We start from the raw sequence: 23,786 nt of genomic DNA, 5'->3' as shown, positions 1-23,786 counted from the left end.
AGTATCAAATATTATTATTGATGAGAGAATCATTATGACACAACCATAAACAACTGACAATTAATATAGATGACATCACCACAGATAATTAAATTTTCATCTTATAGATTATAGATGTACCACGTAGTCAGTGCTGCCAAATCTATACTAATATTATAAAGCTGAAGAGTTTGTTTGTTTGTTTGTTTGAACGCGCTAATCTCGGGAACTACTGGTCCAATTTGAAAAATTCTTTCCGTGTGAGATAGCTCATTTATCGAGGAAGGCTATAGGCTTTTTATCATCACGCTACGACCAACAGGAGAGGAGCCACGGGGGTGAAACCGCGCGGAGCGGCTAGTCGTATTATAATAACAAATTATATGAACCTGTGTATGAACTATGAACTAAGTAAAAGTTAGGTATAATTAAATATGAAAACAGTCTACGTACTTTAAAAATTACCCAAAAGTGGATATAGTACCATTATGTGGCAACATTCACAATACATTTCAGTATTTTGCAAAATTTCTAAAATATTTTGATGTAAAAGTACTTACAGATGAAAAGAAACATTATCCTTTATTACATTCCACGTTTCTGACCTCTTCTTGCACGTAAATACGCTGCAATTTGGCATATTTCGCTCCTGTTTTTACACGTTCACTGACTAGTTTTATATTTAACCGCTATGACCGGCGGACTCATACCTTTGACGAGAGGGGAGCGCCTGCCAATGGCCACCCCGATTGGTTTAATGCTATAGGTATTATAAAGTAGTTACGATAGCATCTTTCGGCTTGGATGAAACTGTAGGGGGGGGATTATCAACAAAAAAGCATTTATAAGCTACCGTTTAATTTTTATACTACCTGTGATACTACTTAATTTTCGAGGTTATAAAGTTGACATAGGCAACACTGTCAGGAGACGATAAATCTTTTTTCATATATATTTTCTGTCATCTAAGGTAATGACAGAAAGCCTTTTCGCCAATGTCGTTCATCTAGAATCTAGAGTAATTTATTATATACGGGTACCTATATGATCTAGATCAACGGTCGGCAACAGGCGGACCGCGGTCCGTGTGCTTTTGTATTTATAATAGAAAGAGTGATTCAAGAGGAAGGTTTTAGTATATAATTTTTAAGGTTTTAGACAAAACGGGCGAAGCCGCCTGCGGAAGGATACCTAGTATCAAATAAAATATGATGGGCAACTGAACTCAGTGGGGTTGTATGACACATTCTATATTACTCTAGTGTTGTGTGTCTAGAGTTGTGTGTCTACTTACTGATACTGCCTACTGGTGTTTTATTAAAGACTATAAAAATAATTATACATGCAAGCATGACCAGTATAAACCAATATAAAATGCAATCCATACTTAATATTATAAATGCGAAAGTAACTCTGTCTGTCTGTCTGTTACTCAATCACGTCTAAACTACTGAACCAATTTGCATGAAATTTGGTATGGAGATATTTTGATACCCGAGAAAGGACATAGACTACCTTTTATTGCGAAATATGTATCACGGGCGAAGCCGGGGCGGACCTCTAGTAAGTAATAAAAAATCAATATAATTATCGACATTTTAATTCGAAATTTCAAACAAAACATAAAATATAACGGACGGAGACTTAATCATCTATTATTCTGACATTATACTATGTAGGTACAAGTGCTACACTAAACATTACATACAAAATACATCATTTAGATTCGGAAAAACATAATATATTTGTATCACTTCTGACGCAGAGGAATATAATTTAAGCAAAACAACATAATGGTATTATACCTTTTAATAGCTTACAGATATATTGTGAAACTAACTAGACTTAAATAAGACCAGAATGCGGACGGATTTACACTAAACTAAGTATAAAAATTAACCAGTTATACACAGAGTGCAAGAATTAATTTCCCTAAGAATTTCATTTAAGGCACAATTAGTTATATTTTAGAGGTAAAGATATTTTTTGTGAAGGTTAATTAATATATTTCTTTTATCTCTTAACATAATGTTAATATAGAATAAGCATTTTTGACTTTCATCAATAAATGAGACATTAATAACCATTAAGAAAAAAATTATATAAAACTAAATCAGTGTTATTTTTATCAGTTTTATAAACGAGACCAAAACAACATACTTGTTACCGTCTAACAAGCCTGGTGGGTAAAGTATACCTATAAAAACATATTTACACACATAATAAAATATCATTTTATATCAAGGGACAATATTTATACTTATTTTTATAATATTAAAATGTTTACAATTTCATTCATACAACATTCCATAAATTGTATCTATTTTGAAAATAGCTAATTCATACATACAATGATACAAGAGCTTTTTATGAGGCTTAACATAAAATCTTTAAAGAATAAATAGGTACAAAATGCTTTTATTAATATTTAAAAGTATATAGAAATTATAATATTTAATATATATATTGCTATTTATAACAAACATGCTTTGAATTCATAGACAGGTGTTCAGTCGAAAAATTTAAGTAACAGATAAATAAATATTGCCCCTGTCTTCTCATACAAACTATATAAAATTATTATTTTACTGATAAACCTTTGCATATATTTAAAATATTATAATAATAAAATTCCACAAACTTCCCTTATAGAAATGCAACACTATGTGCCAAGCTATTTACAATTTTTATAGAAAAGAACTTTGTTCATACACAAAATAATGTAATTTTATTATATCAAAGAAAATTCTTATAAAACCATATAAAAGATTGATTTTCAAAATCAAACATACTTATCAGAAATAAAAATAAAAACCAGAAAATATAAAATAAAATATTGCATGATATTGCACTAAAATTTGTTGATTGTAGAAGAAATTTCTGTTAAAAAAACTACGGACAAAAATAGAGAAGAAAATACAGTGTAGTATGGATTAATGTGCGTCACGTACATTTTGAGAGTCAATATCCTACAAAAGTAGTATCTATAATACATACTTTGTTAAAAAAATGTGTGCATTTTAAGTTCATACATTCTTTCATACTTTATTTCTAACATTTTTACTCTGTAGTCCAAGAAATTGAACACTGAATTAAAATTCAAAATGAGACCGCATATGTAAAAAATCAATTCCTATAAATACTTTATTTTTCGACAATTAAGGGCTGATTTAAAAATCCTTGGTTAATTCTTATCCATCCAATAAAGTATTACACAATAATATACAGATGTGACCTAAACACTGTCAAAAAGTGGGCAAGTAACACATTTTTAAAATGGTTGTTTAATACGATATTCGATGAATAAGTTTTAACTAAGGATTGAAAAATCAGCCCTAAGTTGAAAATAAACTGTCAAATTGTTCTTAATTGCTTATGTCTCATTTTTTTCTTATCAAACAATGTAACTAATATGTGTTTGATTTTATTCGTTACTCTCCATATAGTATTTGATATATTAAAATATTATATATTTTCAAGTATGCAATAATTTTTGGGTTGATAAAAATGGTTTTTGATGTATTGCTTCATTTTGTGTATATATATTATATTTATATAAATACACAAAATGAAGCAATACATCAAAAACCATTTTTATTTTTTATCAACCCAAAAATTATTGCATACTTGAAAATAATATTACTCTTTCCTTTCTTCTTACAAACACATACATAAAACATACATAACATAAAATGGCAGAACTTGTAAACAATTCTTATACAGTCATACGCACAACAATTGTCTATCTAAATACCTGAATATCAATAAACAAAATTCGTAAAAACAAATTAATATAAACATTGACATACAATAAACATAAACTCACAGTCATCTTTTTTATATGATCTACAATTACATAATATTATGTTCTGCATGGTACAAATAATAATATACTTAGGGCCGGCGCAGCATACTATTATCGACATTGTTCTGATTAAAATAAGATTAAAAATCAAATAACAACAATTTCTTTCGGGAAGAATTTTTTTTTGTAATAAAACGGGATATATCCAATAAATTTACAGTGACAGTTTTGCTTTTGATAGATCTGTGACAGTTTTGCTTCTGACAGACCTGTGACAGTTTTGCTTTTGACAGACCTGCGACAGTTATAATTCTGACAGATTTAGCGCGATTGTGAATCCATTTATTTATTGTACGTCAACGGTGTATACCCAGTCATTTGTCTAGCTGATAAATACCTTGTAAATTACACTTCCGTGCTATGCGTTTGTATCCTGACCTTTTTCTGGCTACCGTTCCGATTTAACGGTGGCGAGTTGCCAGAATACCCCGGGTTCTGTATGCCCAGACCGCCTTGTTTTGGCTTTTTCAATGAGGACCGTAACGGTGATCTTGTTATTGTGCTCGCATCTGACAGCCCTGTGAGGGTTGTCGCCGTTGTGTTCATTGAGGCCACGGATCCGTGTCCGTTTGTGGAATACGGCTTGCCCGATGCGTCTGTCATAGATATGCCTGGAATGGTTTATATGCATATTTGAGTTAAGATTGTGTTAATTTTTTTGACGTGACAACGTCTTATAATTTGATAGAGCCAGCTGCACGCACAAAAAAACATGACTCATGCGGCGTTGCCTCGCTCTGAGGCGTTCCATGTAAGGCTTGAAGTGCAAGCGAGAGCGCGGAACGAGCGACAAAGAAGCACAATCGGCCGTTGTCACGTTCAACTATCGTCAGTAAACCGACTTTACAGACAACCAATTTTTTTTATTAATAATAGGGAAGCGCATGACCACGATCTGGCTTGCTGGTAAGCGAAATGTGGCCTAAGATGGAGTAAAATTCCCTAGTAATTTTACCATAATAATACACTTTATATATAGAACCAATTAAAAAACAGTTATAGTAACAGTTCCATAAAAGAGAATGAAAACAGGTGCAGTTGTTTTCGAGTTTTTCGAGAACAGACAGACTTTTGTTTTATAACAGGTTGCGTGTATCTGTCCTAAAATATCTTTGTAAATATGTAATAATTTAAATTTTTCAATCTTTTTGTACAAATAAAATATAACTACCTCTTCCTTCCTTAAAACCAGGATTATTTATAGTAGTTGCTGTCGGTTCGCCGATCGGTATGGTCGGGTCGCCGCCTTCCCGCCTCGAGAATAACGTGTCGTATAACGACATTATGAATAGGAGGGAATTTATCACGATGCATACTATCTGTAATTGAAAATTATTAGCGTTTAAATAATAGAATAGTGATAGAAATAAATACCTATATGTATTATATTATGTATATAATATTATGTATTGGCTATCTCTTTCTTTTATGAAGAAGGTATCTTTCTTCTCTGATGTATCAAAATGTAATAATATTACATAACGCTAGATAATATATCCGTAACTTGTCAATATAAATAACGAAATAAGTTAATATTATCTATAAATTCCCCAATTAAAAAGTTAAAACCATACCACGAGAAACATGATAAACATAAGAGAACTACTTTGAATGTAAGAAAAGTTAGGTATATGAAGTTAAAGAAAATATATTTAAAATCGATTCAGTTATATTGGTTCTGGTTAAAATTAAACTCACATGTTTCAGTTTATACTTCCATTATTTTTAATTCAGTTATATTTACCTATATGTATCCTCTATAATCATTTTATAAATATGAATTTTGAATACTACTTTCACTTGGTATAATGCTTAAATAATTACCTGTACATAAAAAGCTTCTCCCCTAGTTAGATAGAATCCTCTGTCATCGCCTTGTACTGCGAACAGACCGGCTGCAGCGATTGACAGGAGCGCTGAAAATATAAACATAATATAGGTATTATGTCTTAAATCAAGAAATATAATCTTAAAGAAAGATAGAAACTAGAAAGGTATTTATTGCCAAAAATATTTGCATGTATGAATACAAGAACATATCATATACATAATATTGTTATATATTACGTCATTTTATACGATACGCATTCTTTTTAAAGCTTCATATGAACGGATGCATACCTATCGAACTTTTATATATTTTTTATTTTTTATAAATCAAGTTCAAAAAAGGCGAGGTTTTCAAATCGCCTGTATTATTATATTTTCGACTGGATGAAACGACCTTGAAAGATTGGTCCCATTTCTGATCATTTGAAGGTGGTTTAAGTTTTATGGTTAACTAGCTTTCCGCCCGCGGCTTCGCCCGCGTTTTAAAAGAAAAACCCGTAGTTCCCGTTCCCATGGGATTTCCGAGATAAAAACCTATCCAATGTGTTAATCCAAGTTACCCTCTATATGTGTGCTAAATTTCATTGAAATCGGTTCAGGAGTATTTGCGTGAAAGAGTAAGAAACATACACATACACATCCATCCTCATAAAATTTCGCATTTATAATATTAGTAGGAAATAATAATGTATCATTTATTTATACTCACTCGCCAGCAACGCAAGCGCCAACTTCATCATAACCAGGTGGGTGTACTTGAAGCCCACCTTCTCCTTGGACGAGATCATGGCCAGCTGCAGCACGGACAACACGCAGAATACCCCGAGAACTGACACCCCTATCGCACCCACCACACCGGCTAGGTACACCGCCGCTGTAAGGAGAGATAATTTATTAGAAAACGTGGTACATTTATTAAATAGCATTCAAACATTTACGAATCTCTACTAAAAAACCTCATCAAAATCGGTTGCGTAGTTTTAAAGTTCTATGCATATCATATAGGGTGGGATACTTTGATCTATTCAATAATATTGTAAGATTTATTTAGTAGTAAGTTTATGTACTTAGTAAATTAAGATTTAAGAAGTATTTTTTTTTATTCCGTGATTTTTTTTTTATTTCCTCAATCACCGAACGAAACGTTACAATAATTATTATTTATTACCTACGTTTAACTGTGTATAATATGTGGAATTAAATCCTTTGCCAATTTTGGTCATATACACTTGTACTATACTCTAATTATAAATATAAACACTGTTTAGGAACACTTATCACTTTAAAATTAGCGTTTTTTTTATTTATTAGGTACTACAATTATATAAAACTGATTCACAATAACTGTATAAATAACTGTATTTAACCGCAGAGCATTAGGTACTATGTGAACAAAATATATTCGCAAAGACCTCAAAAGTGAGTTATTAATGATCTTGCGTTATAGATCTAATGATTCTTCAAATCACTTAACAATTCATTAGTAAATCACAAGAATAGATATTTATTGTAATAAATTGCACAATAATATATAAAAAGCTTAACGTCGTCATTTTGTACAATGCTCTTTTTTAACTCCTTAAATTGAATTTTGAAGGATCAAAAAACTTCCATTTAAAACCACAGTTTGGATAAAAAGCTGAAATTCTAACAAACATGAAACAATGTATAAATGATGCCTTATAGTTAAATAATACAATTAATATTTCGTTCATAAATTTAGAAATAACTCCATATGTAAAGCAAAAAATAAATACAATGAGCAGTCTCAGTTTGAATACAAAAAATAAGAAACATCTTTACCACTGTATACTTATGTATTCATTGACCATAATTACTTCTAGAGTTGTCATAAAAGATACAAAGACAGACACAGTTTTGATTACATATATTATAATAACGGCATACAAATATACGTTTAACGAAAAAATAAACGGATGACCATCCGTTCAAAACTTGACATTGGCAGAATCCGTCCTCACTGGGATCAGGAGTTGCCATTTGAAAAAAAGAAGTCAAGAAGAAGAATAAATAAAGTATCTATTAGTTAACTATGCAGTTTCATACATTCAACGACCAATCTTGGTTTCATTAATGTTATAAATACATATTATACAGTATTTTGTGCACGCTCAATTTTACGGATTCTGTAAAAGCGGCAATTTAAATCAATCGTTTTTTAAAACTCGCTACCTTTCCGCCAGCGGCTTCGTTTGCGTGTATTTAACATTATAGCGTGAAAGCCATACCAGCTATTTTTCCTGTGCAAGTTTCACCCACAAAAAAGCTATGACTAGCTTATATGCTTTTCCGAGGCTTTGTGATTCTGTTTCAAGTTTTATTATTATTGGTTAAACTTGAAATTCAACCGTAACAGATGAAAAGACAAACAGGTTACTTTAGCATGGAAAATATTAGCCAGGGATTTTCAAGCATATTTGCGAACATTATCAACAAAAAGGCTATTTCGACGAAAAAAATTCTAAATTTCAACCCATCTACGTACCTGCAACAATATCCATAAACACTATAAACACTGCACTGAGTTCAAAAACCTCATGATACTTATTTTTTCCATAAATATAATAATAAACATAACTCCTTGTGATCAATTGTTAAAGATTTCGACTCGCACCCAACCAATACAGATAACAGTACTCAAAATGAACACAGTTTTAATATAAATGAGTTTCACTCATAATAAAGTCCGTGAAATAACTTATTTCTATGGACGAGCGAACATCGTTCCGATCTATAAGGTTATACGGTTTCAATTAATTGTTTTTTCTTAATTTTTTAAAACCTTTTTTTCGCCTTAGTTTTGAATGTAACAGATTTTGAGCCGTTATCAGAAATTATAAACCTTCATATTTTTATTATATACAAAAATCAAACATCAACGCATTCCCAAGGAAGAAGTGATCCTTAAAATTCAATGTGGATGAAAATTAAAAACTTTAATGCCAGCGTTATCAGATGAAAGCATAAACTCAAGAGGTGTTAAAGGCATACGCATTCACATAAAAAGGAAATTAAATCATTAGTTATATTGAAAACAAAATATATGATTTACAACTAAGATTTACAAATACACTGTGATATAATCAATTTATTATTTACCACATCACTAGCTTCAACTCCGTTTAAAATTATTTCGAGTCAATATTATCTAACCATTAGCAAACAAAGTCAAGGTTCCTACAATACTCATAGATGTAGAAAACTAATCAATATTTTCTATTCAGAAATAAAACACCCTGTACTTACTTAATTGTTTGTAAAAGACGCATCGAAACAGAACAGCGATAATCACAAAAATATTTGTTAGTTTATGTTAAAAAAATCAAATATAGAACGTTTCACTAGACCGGCGGATGAATGAATGACAGAAAACTGAATCATCAACTCAGGTAGACTTTCCTATTACTCACTGCTTAAGGGAACATCCTGTATATGCAACGTGCATGTAGTAAAAGCGATGAATAAAACATTTTCATTACTAACGAAAGTCAAGGATGATCTTACACTTGTTACCTAATACGGTAAAACAACGAATTTACACATGATTGCATTGCTTATTTACTTAACATACGTTTTATGATCCTACTAATATTATAAATGTGAAAGTTTGCGAGGATGTGTGTGTGTGTGTGTTTGTTACTCTTTCACGCAAATTCTACTGAACCGATTACAATGAAATTTAGCACACATATAGAGGGTAACATGGATTAACACATAGGATAGGTTTTATCCTGGAAATCCCACGGGAACGGGAACTATGCTGGTTTTTATTTGATAATACGGGCGAAGCCGCGGGCGGAAAACTAGTTTTACCATAAATGTTATACTAATATGTGTTAATGTGTTATACTAATATATAATGTCATACTAATGATAAGCCTTACAGTCAGTACGTAACAAATAAAATAGCGTATCACTTGGTACGTGAATAAGCCCTACAAGCTGCGCATGACCATTAATAACCATACATTAGTTTGTGTAAAATTCACTGTGACGATATTAATTATTATCTATTTTATGAAGAGTTTTTAATAAAACCATTTAGAAGTACCTAATCATTTCTTGAATGGATATGCTTAATACATATTCTGTATGGTTATAAAAACTGCAAATCCGATCTAATTTGTCATATGACATTCTAGTTTGATCCATTATCTCTATTGAAAGAAAGGCGAATAAAAATAAAGACGCATAATGTAATCTTTCCAGTTCTTGGCAAATTCATGAACCTTTTTGAGTGGTTTCACGATATCTTGTATTTATAAATTACAAAGTACATAATAATCACAAAGTATTAATTTGTTTCAGGAAATCCAACAATATCATAATTACAAGGAAAAAATAATAATCATGAAAGAAAAATAGTGCCTGGATACACCTTGAAATGAAGAACACAATATAAAAATTACATTGTGCTATTTCATTAGTAGATTAAATGTCTGTTATCTTTAGAAATTACATTAGGAAATTGATTTCGACATACTGTCAACGAAAATAAATATTGTTCTTGAAAAAAATCGTAAAAAGATGAAGAATTGATGAGTAATTTTAATTAAGCTGAAGAAGAGGTTTATTCGATCATTAATAATATAATTATTGACACTCACTATAAACAAGTTAAATATTTGCACTATAAAATGACTCGCCATTTACACATTTAGGTCATAATTAGTAGGGTTGTAACGGAGGCCTACTTAGCGGAGGCGGAGGCGGATGCGGAGGTGAAGAGGTTCGCCTCCGCGGATGCGGAGGTTAACGGAGGCGGAGGCGGAGGTGTAATTTGTTCGGAAAATTTATAATTATCGTCTACTTCTACAAAGTACTGCCAAATTTCACTAGTTTTCGGCTTCATCACGTTATTTAAATAACATCTATACTAATCTATACTAATATTATAAAGCTGAAGAGTTTGTTTGTTTGTTTGTTTGAACGCGCTAATCTCGGGAACTACTGGTCCGATTTGAAAAATTCTTTCGGTGTTAGATAGCCCATTTATCGAGGAAGGTAGGCTATATAACATCACGTTACGGCCAACAGGGGTGGAGCCACGGGGGTGAAACCGCACGGAGCAGCTAGTAACTAATAATTACGCACAAAATTACTTAAAAGTTAAAACAATCACGGCTCAATCGCGGTACCGAACGCTTTGACAAGTTGATTCCTGTTATTCATTCACTCACACTCCCACCACCCGCTTGGCCGTGTTCCCGTGGCTTAAGCAAACTCGACCTGCGACCATTTCACTTGAAAACACGCAGCCGAGCGGCCGCGTCGCCTAGCGTCGCTCCTTGCGCGTTGTTTGTGATCGTAAATGAACTTCCGATATGGCTCCGCATAAATTTTGCGGAGGCGGATGCGGAGGCGGAGGTTAAATTCTTTGCGGAAGTTCCGCAGTAACGGAGGCGGAGGCGGAGTTCCGTTACAACCCTAATAATTAGGGTTGCCGCATTTTATTAATGACTGGCCGAGTGGTCAGTCGTCGGAACAGTGAAAGACGCAGCTGAGTCATATTCAAAAAAGTTGTACCTTGTCTCTTATTATGCTGTCCGTAAGGAACAAACCCGCCATAAACCTGTTTTTTTTTCACTTTTGATATTTTTCAATTTCATATAGCTTACTTATTGTTATTGTTTATATAATTAATAATCAATAGCATTTGTTCCTAACAAATAATAAGAGAAATCATCATTTTATTTTGTCATTACCCAATCCATTCCATATATATTTTTAGTGTCCTCCTGTACACACAATTTATAAAACAGCAATTTTGGATTGATTCTCGTATTTATATTCACATTGTAAAGAGGGCACATAAATAATTAGAGTATACAGTATGTTTCAGTGAATAGCATTATAATTACAATTAAATTATAGTAATAAAAATGATTAAAAACATTTTGTCATTAAAAGTGTACACCATTTACTGACATTTATTACTGAGGCGGTTTCTCCTAGCAGCAATTAGTAGATCAATGGCAGATTTTGTAAATATCAGATGGAAACACCGATCCATTTCATAGACAACCTAGAAGTTGGCTGTCATTTTGTTTTCTTGTTACAAATGTTGTTCCAAGTTCCAAGACTGTACGGAGTAAAAAATATAATACCATTTCGTAACGCAGTTTGAAGGACTAAATGTGAGTATAAAAAACTGATTATCAGTGTTTAGCTCTAAGAAACTAGACATTTTAAGGCAGTAAACTGTGAAAATGAATAACCTTAATACGCGAGACATTTTTACAATTTTTAGGTTGTGTTACACCAATTTACTGACGACCATTTCATGACTTTAGTGACGTCAAGCTCTAAGGCTGCATTTTCACTGGTGTGGAAGTTATCAATTCAAGAAGAGTATGGGATAATGTAGGCATTTTGCTATATTTATATAACAATAGTTTATATTAAATTCTAAACACGTGTGCCAACTTTCATAATATGAATGAGTATATTTATGTGTTTGTGCAAATATTTTTCAGAAACTTGAAACTAAATTGAAACAATTTTTTTTTATGGATTTAGTTAGGGTACAGTGCATTAAAATCGGTTCAAAAGTTTCAGATAATATGAACTATTAAACCAAAAAACTACGTAATAATAAGGAAATTGTTAAATATCTTCCTGAACCTTTGAGAAATGGCGATAATTATATATTTGCCAATGATATTGATATAAGAGAAGCGTAATGTCCAACACACTAGTAAAATAACACGTGTTGTAATTGTTTATTTTTTTTTCATTTTTAATTATTAATAAAGTAAATAAATTAAATTTTTTATGTGCTTAATTACCTCTTCCTTATTATTTTAGAAGGTCGAATCGAAAGTTTTTCAAATTTTCTTTACCAGAGGTTTTATATTTTTGTTTTATTATATTATTATAAGAACATGAATGCCAAAAGTCAGTGCAAAATAGGTTAGGCTAGAGTTAAATAGGCTATTCATTTATTGATGGTCCAGAAATGTCACTGTTGAGTATGCATCTTTACATTTACCATTTCATGACATTTCGTGACAATACCATTTACTAACCATTTCTTGACGTACAACTTTTTTGAATATGACTCAGCTTCGAATTCCAAATCACGATCAATTTTTTTTTTTCAAAAATGTATGCAAAATATATCTTAAATTAACCTTCAACTATTTAGATACTTAAATAGGAAATACGCAAAATTTTACTTCTTTTAACTCTTAGCTGTATTTTTATAGCATTAAAATGCTTTAAAAAATACAATTTACTACTTTTATAGAACTCCCAATGATTTTTGAACATTTCGAAAAGTTTGGTTACGATACAATTTCTATATTATATGAATTTGTGTTTTATTTTATCCACAGAGACAACCCTAAATTCACTCAAGGTTGTTTCGCAGTACAGATGATTGAATTAGGGGTCATTTACTCAAATCATCTCTAGCATTTTCTTGGTACGGTAAATGCTACGTGAATATTCGTTTACTTCTTATCGAACATTCAAATTGGAGCAATAAATACACATTTATTGAAAATTGAATTGGTTCAACAATTTTATATTTATTTTATTCCTTTGCAAAAACAGACTAAGCTGGTAGTGTTATATCTGTCCTGTTTAAGCCTTAGATCATTATTTCAGTGTACAAAAGCTACTTCTTATTTACGGTATATGTTTTTTTTATCCACATCGACTGTTTATTAAATTTAATTAATGCGTTTTAGGGCTGATTTTTCAATCCTTGGTTAAAACTTATTCGTCGAATAATGTATAAAACTACCATTTTAAAAACGTATTCTAATTGCCAGTATTTGACAGTTTACGTGACATTTTAATTTTGTCGTGTAATACTTTATTCGACGGATAAGTTTTAACCAAGCATTGAAAAATCGGCCCTTAGTCAATTCAAAGAAAACGTAATAATGTGCACGTGTAAATGTCAATTACGACGTCAATAAAATACTAATTAATCGAGACATAATTAAAACGCAATTTAAAATTGAAGATAATGAATTCATATTGATGGATTTCTATTTGTATGGCCAATTAGTGTCTTATTATTTAACACCATGCTGTTCAAAATCCACTGTGCGTATACATCTTCAAAGTAACAAGATACAAGTGGAATACATACACAAAATATATTCAGATATAAATTACTCAATATAAAAACTGAAATATTAACTCAGGCCCCGGAACCACAGACACAATAGAAAATAATTGTGTCGTGGACCGATCGGGCCGTTCGGGGCTCAATGGGTTAACAGTTCTATCATTTACATTTTACATGAATTAATAGAAAACAAAAATAAGGCTTTTTTAAACAAGGATATTTCCTAGTTGCCTCGAATTAAAAATCAACTCATAAACAATATTAGTACCACAGTATTTAGTGAAACAATCAGCTACTCTTATGCACGGTCACAGACGCCCGCGATTAGGATATTAAATTATGCGTGATGGTTGTTTACAATAACAAGAAACACCATAAAAACTATGATCACGACACAATGGTATGACATTGAATTGCATCTCGTAATTGTTTCACAGTCGATGCAATTTCGTAGAACCATTGTTTCATTCGTTTTACTTGCGTTGTTCCTGAATCGAGACAAGGATAGAATGCCGGATGTATAGAGGAAATGATGTTCTGTTGTTTATATGATCTTTTTAGATTTTTTAAAAGTTTATTTAATATCTACTAACTTATATAATACTAGAGGTCCGCCCCGGCTTCGCCCGTGGTACATATTTCGCAATAAAAGGTAGCCTATGTCCTTTCTCGGGTATCAAAATATCTCCATACCAAATTTCATGCAAATTGGTTCAGTAGTTTAGGCGTGATTGAGTAACAGACAGACAGGCAGAGTTACTTTCGCATTTATAATATTAGTATGGATTGGGGATAGATCTGGTTGATATTAGCCCACTTTATTGATTTATAATATACTAGCTTTCCGCCCGCGGCTTCGCCCGCTTTGTCTAAAACCTAATAAATTATATATTAAAACCATCATCTTGAATCACTCTATCTATTAAAAAAAGCATCAAATCAGTAGCGTAGTTTAAAAGATTTGAGCATACAAAAGGATATAGGGACAGAAAAAGCGACTTTGTTTTATACTATCAACTATGTAGTGATTATGGTGGGTTTGACGCACTTGGTGCACTTCTCAACTTGTACACCATGCTCAAATGGTGAACTTAGCAACTTGTACACTTCTCAAATGGTACACTTCGCGACTGGTACACGTCTCAAATGGTGCACTTCGCAAATGGTGCACTTTTTAAGATTAGTTGAGATTTGGAAAAATTGTGTAAAAATGAAAGAATTTTTAGTTTTGGATGTTTAATTTTTATAATTATGTCAACACAATAATAATAATTAAACTATACAGAATCACCTTAAACACTATAACATTTTGGGTCATTTTTATTTTTTCAAAAATAAAAATGTGACTCGGATATAATAAAAATAATATAATTATGTCAAAAAAAAGTAGATTTACAGTAAAAAAATATCATAATAAAGATATGATATAATATCATATTATATCAATAACCTTTGTAATATTATTATTTAACTTTTAACTATTACTAATTAAATAAAAGCTTTAAATTAAATCATAACCTGTTTCTTAAAAACAAATTAGTAAAAGTAATAATAAGTAAAACTTTGTAATTGTTACTATTTAATAATTAAGTAAATAGCTATTAATTAAATTACTTGAATAATTGTAGAAACGTGATCTTCTTCATGAAATGTTCCACCGCAATACTTCTGTCTTCTAATTTACGTAATAGTTTTGCACGCCTCATAAGCGAAGCGTTGAGGTGGGTACTACTGTCACTTCGCGCAAAACATCTGATTTTTCAAACTTAAAATGTCTTTATGTACAATACATTGCACTTGTAAGATAATACATACACACACATATTAAGAAAAAACACTATTTTTAACGTTCATGATATTTTTGATGTCATTTTTGTTATTTAAACTAGTTAAAAAACAGTTTAAAAAAGTTCTGTCTTGGACGTCCGTGTGTCTGTATGTGCGGATCCTTTTTCTTGTTAACACGATAGCGACCGAAATACTTTACTAATCGAGTCTTTTTTTTTCTCTTACGCTTGAGTATGCTCAGGAATAGAACCCTTTCATTTTTCAGGGTCTGATTCGATGTGGTTTAATTGTTATTAAATAAACAAAAATAATAATTAATAAATATTTATTAAAAAAAAATTATGAGGCGTGCACTTTTGGATTTTCCAAATTATTTTATATTTTCGATTTTTTTTACTGTAAATCTACTTTTTTTTTGACATAGTTATATTATTTTTATTATATCCGAGTCACATTTTTATTTTTGAAAAAATAAAAATGACCCAAAATGTTATAGTGTTTAAGGTGATTCTGTATAGTTTAATTATTATTATTGTGTTGACATAATTATAAAAATTAAACATCCAAAACTAAAAATTCTTTCATTTTTACACAATTTTTCCAAATCTCAACTAATCTTAAAAAGTGCACCATTTGCGAAGTGCACCATTTGAGACGTGTACCAGTCGCGAAGTGTACCATTTGAGAAGTGTACAAGTTGCTAAGTTCACCATTTGAGCATGGTGTACAAGTTGAGAAGTGCACCAAGTGCGTCAAACCCATTATGGTGTACACTGTAAATAATGTAACGAATTATGCGACACATGAGAACGTAGGTGCTTCATTTACATCTGTGTACGTTCAAACTTCAAAGTCATTATGTTATAGATACGACATAACACTTTACAATGTGTATTAAACACTTGACCGTAATTTGAAGCTTACTTCATTGAGAAGGTACCTAGCTTTTTCCGCCTATTTTGCCCTCTCTTTCCGTTGTATATATGCTATCTCTCTCGCACACCTCTCCACCAGGTGGCGGGGCGCACGATAATGTGCGGGCGCTGGATGTTTTTTCATTGGCGTCTAGCTTCCGCCGCGAGAAGGTTGTCTACAAGACTACAACCTTGGTGCTATTAAGTATTGCTTAAAGCAAGTGCTAAAAGTGTTAAAAAGTGTATCCCGTCGGATCGGTACAGTGAGTTATTTTTACATCTATTCTAATAATATTTTACTTAAAAATGAGTAAAAATCTTTAAAGTCAACGGTATAATCGTTGGACTTTATTTAAAATGCTGAGGTTTTTAATGAATCCTTCAGCAATAGTTTATTTTTCAATATGCTTAAATACTTAATAGCATGAAAAAAGATATTTAAAATTAACGATACAACCGTTACATTTTACTTGAAATAGTAACTTTTCTTTTGAAATATTTCATTATGCAATATGTACTAATTAATATTTGAATTTTTAATACTGTGAGTAAAGCTATTTTAACGGTGTTACCGTTCGGCTTTACTCGAATCGTTAATATTACTTTTGTGATTATTTGATATTACTAGATATATCAAATACCCTCTCTTGTATATAGATATTTTTAATTATTTATTTCGTTTTTAATAATGTGTTTTTATTACAAGGTTACAAGTGAATTTTTCTTGGAAAAATTACAATTAATACCTACTTAGTATGGATATGAGCCAACTCAAAGCTTTACAGGCATACAATCCATTGCTACGACTTTATTACATTGTCGTTATCGCTAGGAACGGTTCGGAATTCCTATAATAGTTTATTACTAAAAATTATCGAACGAGATGAGTCAGCTCCAAGAAGTCACGACATGTCAGAACATGTTGTGATATTATTTTATAAATCGTACGGGAGTTACAGCTCAACTGAATAATGATGGAATTCGCTCATGTATAGTAGATACGTACCATGAATGTACCACACGTTCAAAACTATCCGTAGTCTATACGTGTCTTTTTATGAGTATTATTCTGATCCGTTTTTATGTGAAAATATACATATTACACACGGCTAATTTGATTGAAAATTACGTTTCCTATGTTTCAAATGATGCAACTTTTTTGTTTAAACGAGTAAGTACCAAAATTTTACAATTAAATTCTTTGGTTTACTGAACTTGTGCTGAAAGGGTTATCGTATAATAATTATCGAGATACCTTAATATAAATTAGATTTAGATACATTTATTTCAAAGGATTTACAATTCACTTCTAACGTTTTACAATAATATTATAAACTTGTACACCTTGACAAAAAGTAAAAAATTGCGGGTGAGTGGAGATTATTTTGTTCAATTAAATATAACGTCCTACGACGGTATGGTTGCGTTCGTAAGGAATGTTAACGGATATAAAGCAACTAAATGTTACATCGATTGCATGAACAAAAATAAAAATGAATCGAAGTTCATTTTAAAATTTAGTGAATTGATTTGAATTATGAATTTATTAAATAGTTAGTTCTTTTTTATATAAACATAATAATTAATTACCATTGTCAAATCAATTCTTATTAATTCATCCTGGACAGTTGTCGCTAACATTGGAAAATAAGTTAAAGGACCTTGTTAATTGCTATATTATTTAAATGATTATTTACTGCTAATTTTATATTAGCACTAAGGTGTATTCTTGCTCGAAGCAGAATACATAAATGTGGCCACTACTCCTCGCAGGGGTTAGCCAGGTCAAATCCACCCTCGCAGGGTGTCTCTTAAGCATTTTTTGGCAGGCCCTACTTATTTCTAGTTACAAACATCCCTCGCGCAGCTGTCGCTCGCAGGAAAATGGTGCAAATATATATCGGCCCTCGCGGGGCTTTGATTACAACCGTCCCTCACGGAAAAGATGGTGCAAATATATATCAGCCCTCGCGGGGCTTTGATTACAACCGTCCCTCACGGAGAAATGGTGCAAATATATATCAGCCCTCGCGGGGCTTTGACTACAACAGTACCTCACGGAGACATGGTGCAAATATATATCAGCCCTCGCGGGGCTTTGATGGCGATTGGTGCAAATATACAAAGGATTGATCATTAAAATGATCATAGATATTTGCTTTCGTCAACGAGGACCCACGAAAGAAGTTTTGGATATGACCGTATCGGATCTTCACTCTTCTAAGGTAGGTAGAAAAAGGTTTTGAAATCTTCTTCACAGTGGGCAGTATAGTAATATGACCTAATAAATACAATAAAGGTTAGAGACGTCAAATAATGGGCGCATGAAATTGATACTTCGTATCCTAAAAGTTTACGCTTCAGGAATCAGGAAACCACCATTGGTTTACCAATTATGGAAATTGGAATTGAACAAATCGTATTTACCAATGTAAAGCCTATTCACAACAAAGGAAGGCGAGTCGGATCAAATATCATCTCGCAGATGATTTGTGGCGGGTCAACGGTATGTGTGGTATCGTCATTCAATGGCACTAGCCGACCAATTTTCATATAAAAACATCGGAAGAGATTTTTTAATCGCAAAGCGATTGAATGTAACAAATGACGATTGATTCAAAATCAAATTTCAAATTTCAAACGATTGATTACGTATATTTGACCTCTCATAGGCCTATTTTAGTTGCCCGGTCTTGTAGGCAATTTATTTGACTCGTTTTTCAACCCATTTGACCTCATTATTGCACCCATGAGATTTTTCTTCAGGGCTCAAACAATAAATCGCTGAGGGATTAGGATAATCGTTTGTTAGACAAGTTTCTTGTCATCCCACCAGGATTATTATATTGTATAATAAAGTTATATACAACTATTTACGTAAAACGTTTAAGTACTCAACGAATACTGAGAATACTGACTGTTGAGTTACATAGGATAGAGGATAAATAACGGAAAGTCAATCTATCCAAACAAAAGCCTCTTATTATTAGATATTACTTGGAACCCCTACCCTAACGAGAAAGCTCTGCCAAATGACTGTTCATTTCTTTGCTTTGAGGGGGGGGGGGGGGCAATAAATGAAATGCAGTAGGTACAGACTATACGGCTTTTAAAATATAAGTCTGGTAAGCGAACTAAACTTTGCTAGTTTAGTTCTTGCTATATCGCTGTCCGTGGCTGCCTCGCGTGTTTACGGATGAATAAAGTAATATCCTGTCTTCGCATCCACAGCTAACTGTCCTATACTGTCATAATCTTAACACAGATTCATTGGACATAGCTCCCCACGAGCTCTGTTCTTCATTTTTGCACTCGCACAACTGTGGACAACACGAGAGCAATGCCTGCATTGGTAGCAGTTACAATCAAGGGCTAGCAAGGTAGGCTAGCCATATTACGGATGTTGGAACAACCGACTATATTTAGGGCAATTTTCTTTGTCCAGTGTAACGTTTAGACTGTCGTAGCATTCCTACGGAACAAAGATGGGATCAGATCTGCATCCTTAATGAAGTTAATCGAAAGGAGATACTTTCAGACGACGATAGTACTCAAAATCCACCATATTCCAGAGCATAATAATGCATAGTTAAGCTTATAATCTCTCTTGCCATTATCCTGCAGCAGAATTCCTTGGCGATAATTTGTTCTCGTAATGCTGGGGCCACACTTACGTCTAACGTCTAATGCCCTTTATCGCGATAATTATTCCGATAATTTTTAAGGCGTTAAGTGGGTGGCTACACTTGAACGGTCAACGTGAATGCCGATTGTTGGCGATAAAAACGGCGTTAATTTTACTAAAATTCTAGCAAGATGGACGTAGTGTGACCGCTTCATTGCGTTAATTCTCGCGATAAAGCTATCGCCTCGCCAAACGGCAATGTTAATGCCGTTGTTAAATCATACTGGCTACACCTAAAGTTAACGTCCATTATCGCGTTAATTAATGGCATTTCCCGTTAGTGTGGCCCCAGCATTAGAACGAGCGAGGTTGTTACGATAATATGAGAAATCCTGTCAGTTAGAGACCTGAACGACGCGATAGAGTACCGCTATTTCAGTAGTAGTAGCACCTAGAAGGGTGAAGGTATTCTGGAAAGCGGAACTGAAGGCCCGGTCAGCAGCACCAGCCACCTAATAGACAGTGTTCAGTGCTGCACCACTATAATCTGCAAAATGACTCTGACGGTATGAAAATGTGGAGTACATTTTCAAAATATCAAATGATATAGTTGGAATAAAAATCCTATTTGCCTCCGTCTATCCAAAAGACATACGGAGTAGCTAGTAGTAGTTGGTTGAATTAGAATAAGTATAGTTAAAATCCTTTATTACTGACTGGATAAATTTGGCTCTTTTCCTATCTGACGTTCATATAGCTGTTGACTGCCTAGTGTTATGCACAAACACTATTATAAATAAGTCACGTTATGTAGTCCCGAGACTTTCGGTATATAAGTTCTGATGTAAATCATAATTATATCTTAAAACTGAATTGATTAAAAGTAACGTACTTAGCTGTAGTAATTGCAGTTTTGGGACACAGATAAGCTCTTTATCATTTTAGTCTCTTGGGTTCAGTATATTTGTTTCCAGTACAGAGTTTATGACCTATCAGTTTTAAATAAATAATTCATGCATTGTACTGAAAGTACCAGCCATGTTTAGATTATGATTGCGACGTTGGCTCTAAACATTAAAAGATACCGCACGGTTTAGTTGGATGTTAAAAATCTGTTTTATAATTTAAACCATTTACCTGTTTTGTTATTTTAATGCCTTATTCAAGGGGTGACCTTTTAAATTTACTTCTGACCCCAAAAGTAAGGACCAAGGTCTCTTCTTGTCCGCTTGTAGCAGGTTGGGTTAAAACTGTGTGAGTTGAGACATTTGGTAATTCTATGTTAAGATGATTCAATGATGCTTCTGCAGAGTTCTAATTGAATAAATAAAGGTTTGAGTTTGAGGTATTTTTGCCTCGTCGGGATCAGCTGTTGCTTCATTTTGTAAGTAACATCTAAATGCGTAATTGAAAGTCGTTACTGGCGCTTTCGCAGATTTACGCTAAAGATAGTGGAAATTGTAGTAACTTTAACTTTTCAAGCCCAAAAAGGTTAACTAAGGTACGCTTGAACCAATCTCATAAGTTCTAATACTTTTAATCATTATGATTAACTTTTTGGTTCTTATTTGATTAACTTTTCATCTGGGATTGTTAATATATTATATAATATAAAAATTTGTGTGATTTATTAGTAGGTATACTATCTGCACACCTTACTCTTTCAAATAAAGAAATAAGTAATTAAGTACTTATGTATTCAAATTCACATTGGCGTCACATTGTACACCAGGTGGGTAACAAACAGGTCTCAATGAAGTAAGCTTCAAATTACGGTCAAGTGTTTAATAGCTGTGTTTTACCTGAAAATAAAACACATATTAAATACTTACCTATATTTGAAGCTTACACTTAACGTCCACCTGTTGTGGATTTCGACTCAATGAAAAAACATCCAGCGCCCGCACATTATCGTGCGCCCCGCCACCTGGTGGAGAGGTGTGCGAGAGAGATAGCATATATACAACGGAAAGAGAGGGCAAAATAGGCGGAAAAAGCTAGGTACCTTCTCAATGAAGTAAGCTTCAAATATAGGTAAGTATTTAATATGTGTTTTATTTTCAGGTAAAACACAGCTATTGCGTTGTTTAAGTTATGTGGAGGTATCATTTATAACAACCGTTTCGTCATTTAATTACAATGGTTTATGTTAACATTACTATTGAATTTAGTTCTAGCTTACAAAGGCCTTAGCAAATTCGCCTCCCGGACTAATATATTTTACTAGTAGCGAATTGTCTTACAAATCGATAGATAATTGCAACAGTATGATTTATTATCACACAAACAATGAACGGAGGTATTCGTAGGCGACATTTCTGCACGTTTCATAACGTGACTTTGAGTTATTATCATGAATTGTTAAGTGTATCGTTTTTCCTCGATCTCATTGGCAACAGCAATTTCATTGATGTGTGTTTTAATAAGAAATGTTTTCGAGCATATTTTGTTTGGAATTAGGTCATCGCCCCCAGGAGCAATATTCAGGATTCGAATATGTGTCGAAGCGTATTTAGACACGAATTGGGTCACCCTTACCTTAAGCATTTTGCTTTTTCTTCGTTTACATAGGCATAATGAATAATGATATAAAACACGTTACTATATTTTTCGTTAATTTATTTATTTGTACAAGGTACCTTAGAGGTAATAATACAATTGATAATTCAGTTAATATTTAATCACACCCACATAATATAGTGGAAACATACGTAACGTACGTAAACGTGCAAACATAGTATCTACAATACCAACTTCACAAGAATATAACACAATGTTTGTTTGGTATAACCGTGCATAAACCAACTTTATCTATTGCAAAACTATATCAATATCTAATTGAAACAATAAAACGCCACCTGACACAACAAAGCTGGCCCATATACGGATTTCTATACAGTAAGAATGCCTAAACCAGCGCGCACCTGTGTCCCTCTGCTTTAGGGTTGATACTTGAAGGTGTAATCTAACACGAAATCTTTAAAATAACCTCGAACTGTATGAGTAGGGTTACTAAATACTAACTGTAAAGTACCAATTTAAAATACTGACCTATATACATTAAATCTTTACCGAAGATTTTTATATTTTTAGCATGATCCCACCGTGTTTTTCGTCATTGTTAATATAATAAATAGTACTTTGTATATTTATTTATAATATAAATTGGGTATTAAAAAATAAATACAAAAGTAGTAGGCAAACTAATTTCCTCTAGGTATGGTTTTCTTGACAATTCTAAGTAATACGTGATAACCCTACTGAATATCCAGAATTGTTTAGTCGTTATAGTGATAAAGGTTATTGACCAAGCAAAGGAAGATTTTCCTTAGCAAGTACGAAGTATTATTTAATCGTTTGTTAATGGTTTTCAGTTATGAGTTAATCACTATTGGCTTAAAACATAGTATTCCAATATTTCAATTCGACTGCTTCATGATAGTACACTGCATAGGCACTACAGTCTACAAGGCATACAACTGAAATTAATTTTCGTACACTAGAATTTTTTTAATGTATTTTGCTAACACCTAATCCCTATCCCTACTAATATTAAAAATGCGAAAGTAATTCTGTCTGTCTTTCTGTCTGTTACGCTTTCCCGCTTAAACCTCTCAACCGATTTTGATGAAATTTGGCACAGACAAATCTTTAGACCCTGAGAAAGAACATAGGCTACCT

The 23,786-nt window shown here is 32.5% G+C and overlaps 1 protein-coding gene across 2 annotated transcripts in view; it reads right to left on the bottom strand.

Moving 5' to 3' along the window:
* Positions 1-3,583: 3,583 nt before the first annotated feature.
* Positions 3,584-23,786, bottom strand: part of LOC149897141 (uncharacterized) — a 40,612-nt gene continuing 20,409 nt past the window's right edge. For both annotated transcript variants that reach the window (XM_090116855.1, XM_090116856.1), the window contains 4 exons: positions 6,384-6,548; positions 5,669-5,760; positions 5,016-5,163; positions 3,584-4,455 (listed from right to left, as the gene is read on the bottom strand). In XM_090116855.1, the coding sequence (XP_089972981.1) occupies positions 4,190-4,455; positions 5,016-5,163; positions 5,669-5,760; positions 6,384-6,548 (671 nt within the window). In that variant the 3' untranslated portion in view covers positions 3,584-4,189. The remainder of the gene's footprint in view (positions 4,456-5,015; positions 5,164-5,668; positions 5,761-6,383; positions 6,549-23,786) is intronic.

The sequence above is a fragment of the Colias eurytheme genome, chromosome 26 (genome assembly GCF_061535395.1).
Source record: "Colias eurytheme isolate Ceu_HAF_F1 chromosome 26, ilColEury1 Martin Lab GWU primary, whole genome shotgun sequence".
NCBI classification, from domain to species: Eukaryota; Metazoa; Arthropoda; class Insecta; order Lepidoptera; family Pieridae; genus Colias; species Colias eurytheme.
The sequence above is the reverse complement of the archived record's forward strand: the minus strand, read 5'-3'. Positions and strand labels throughout refer to the sequence as shown.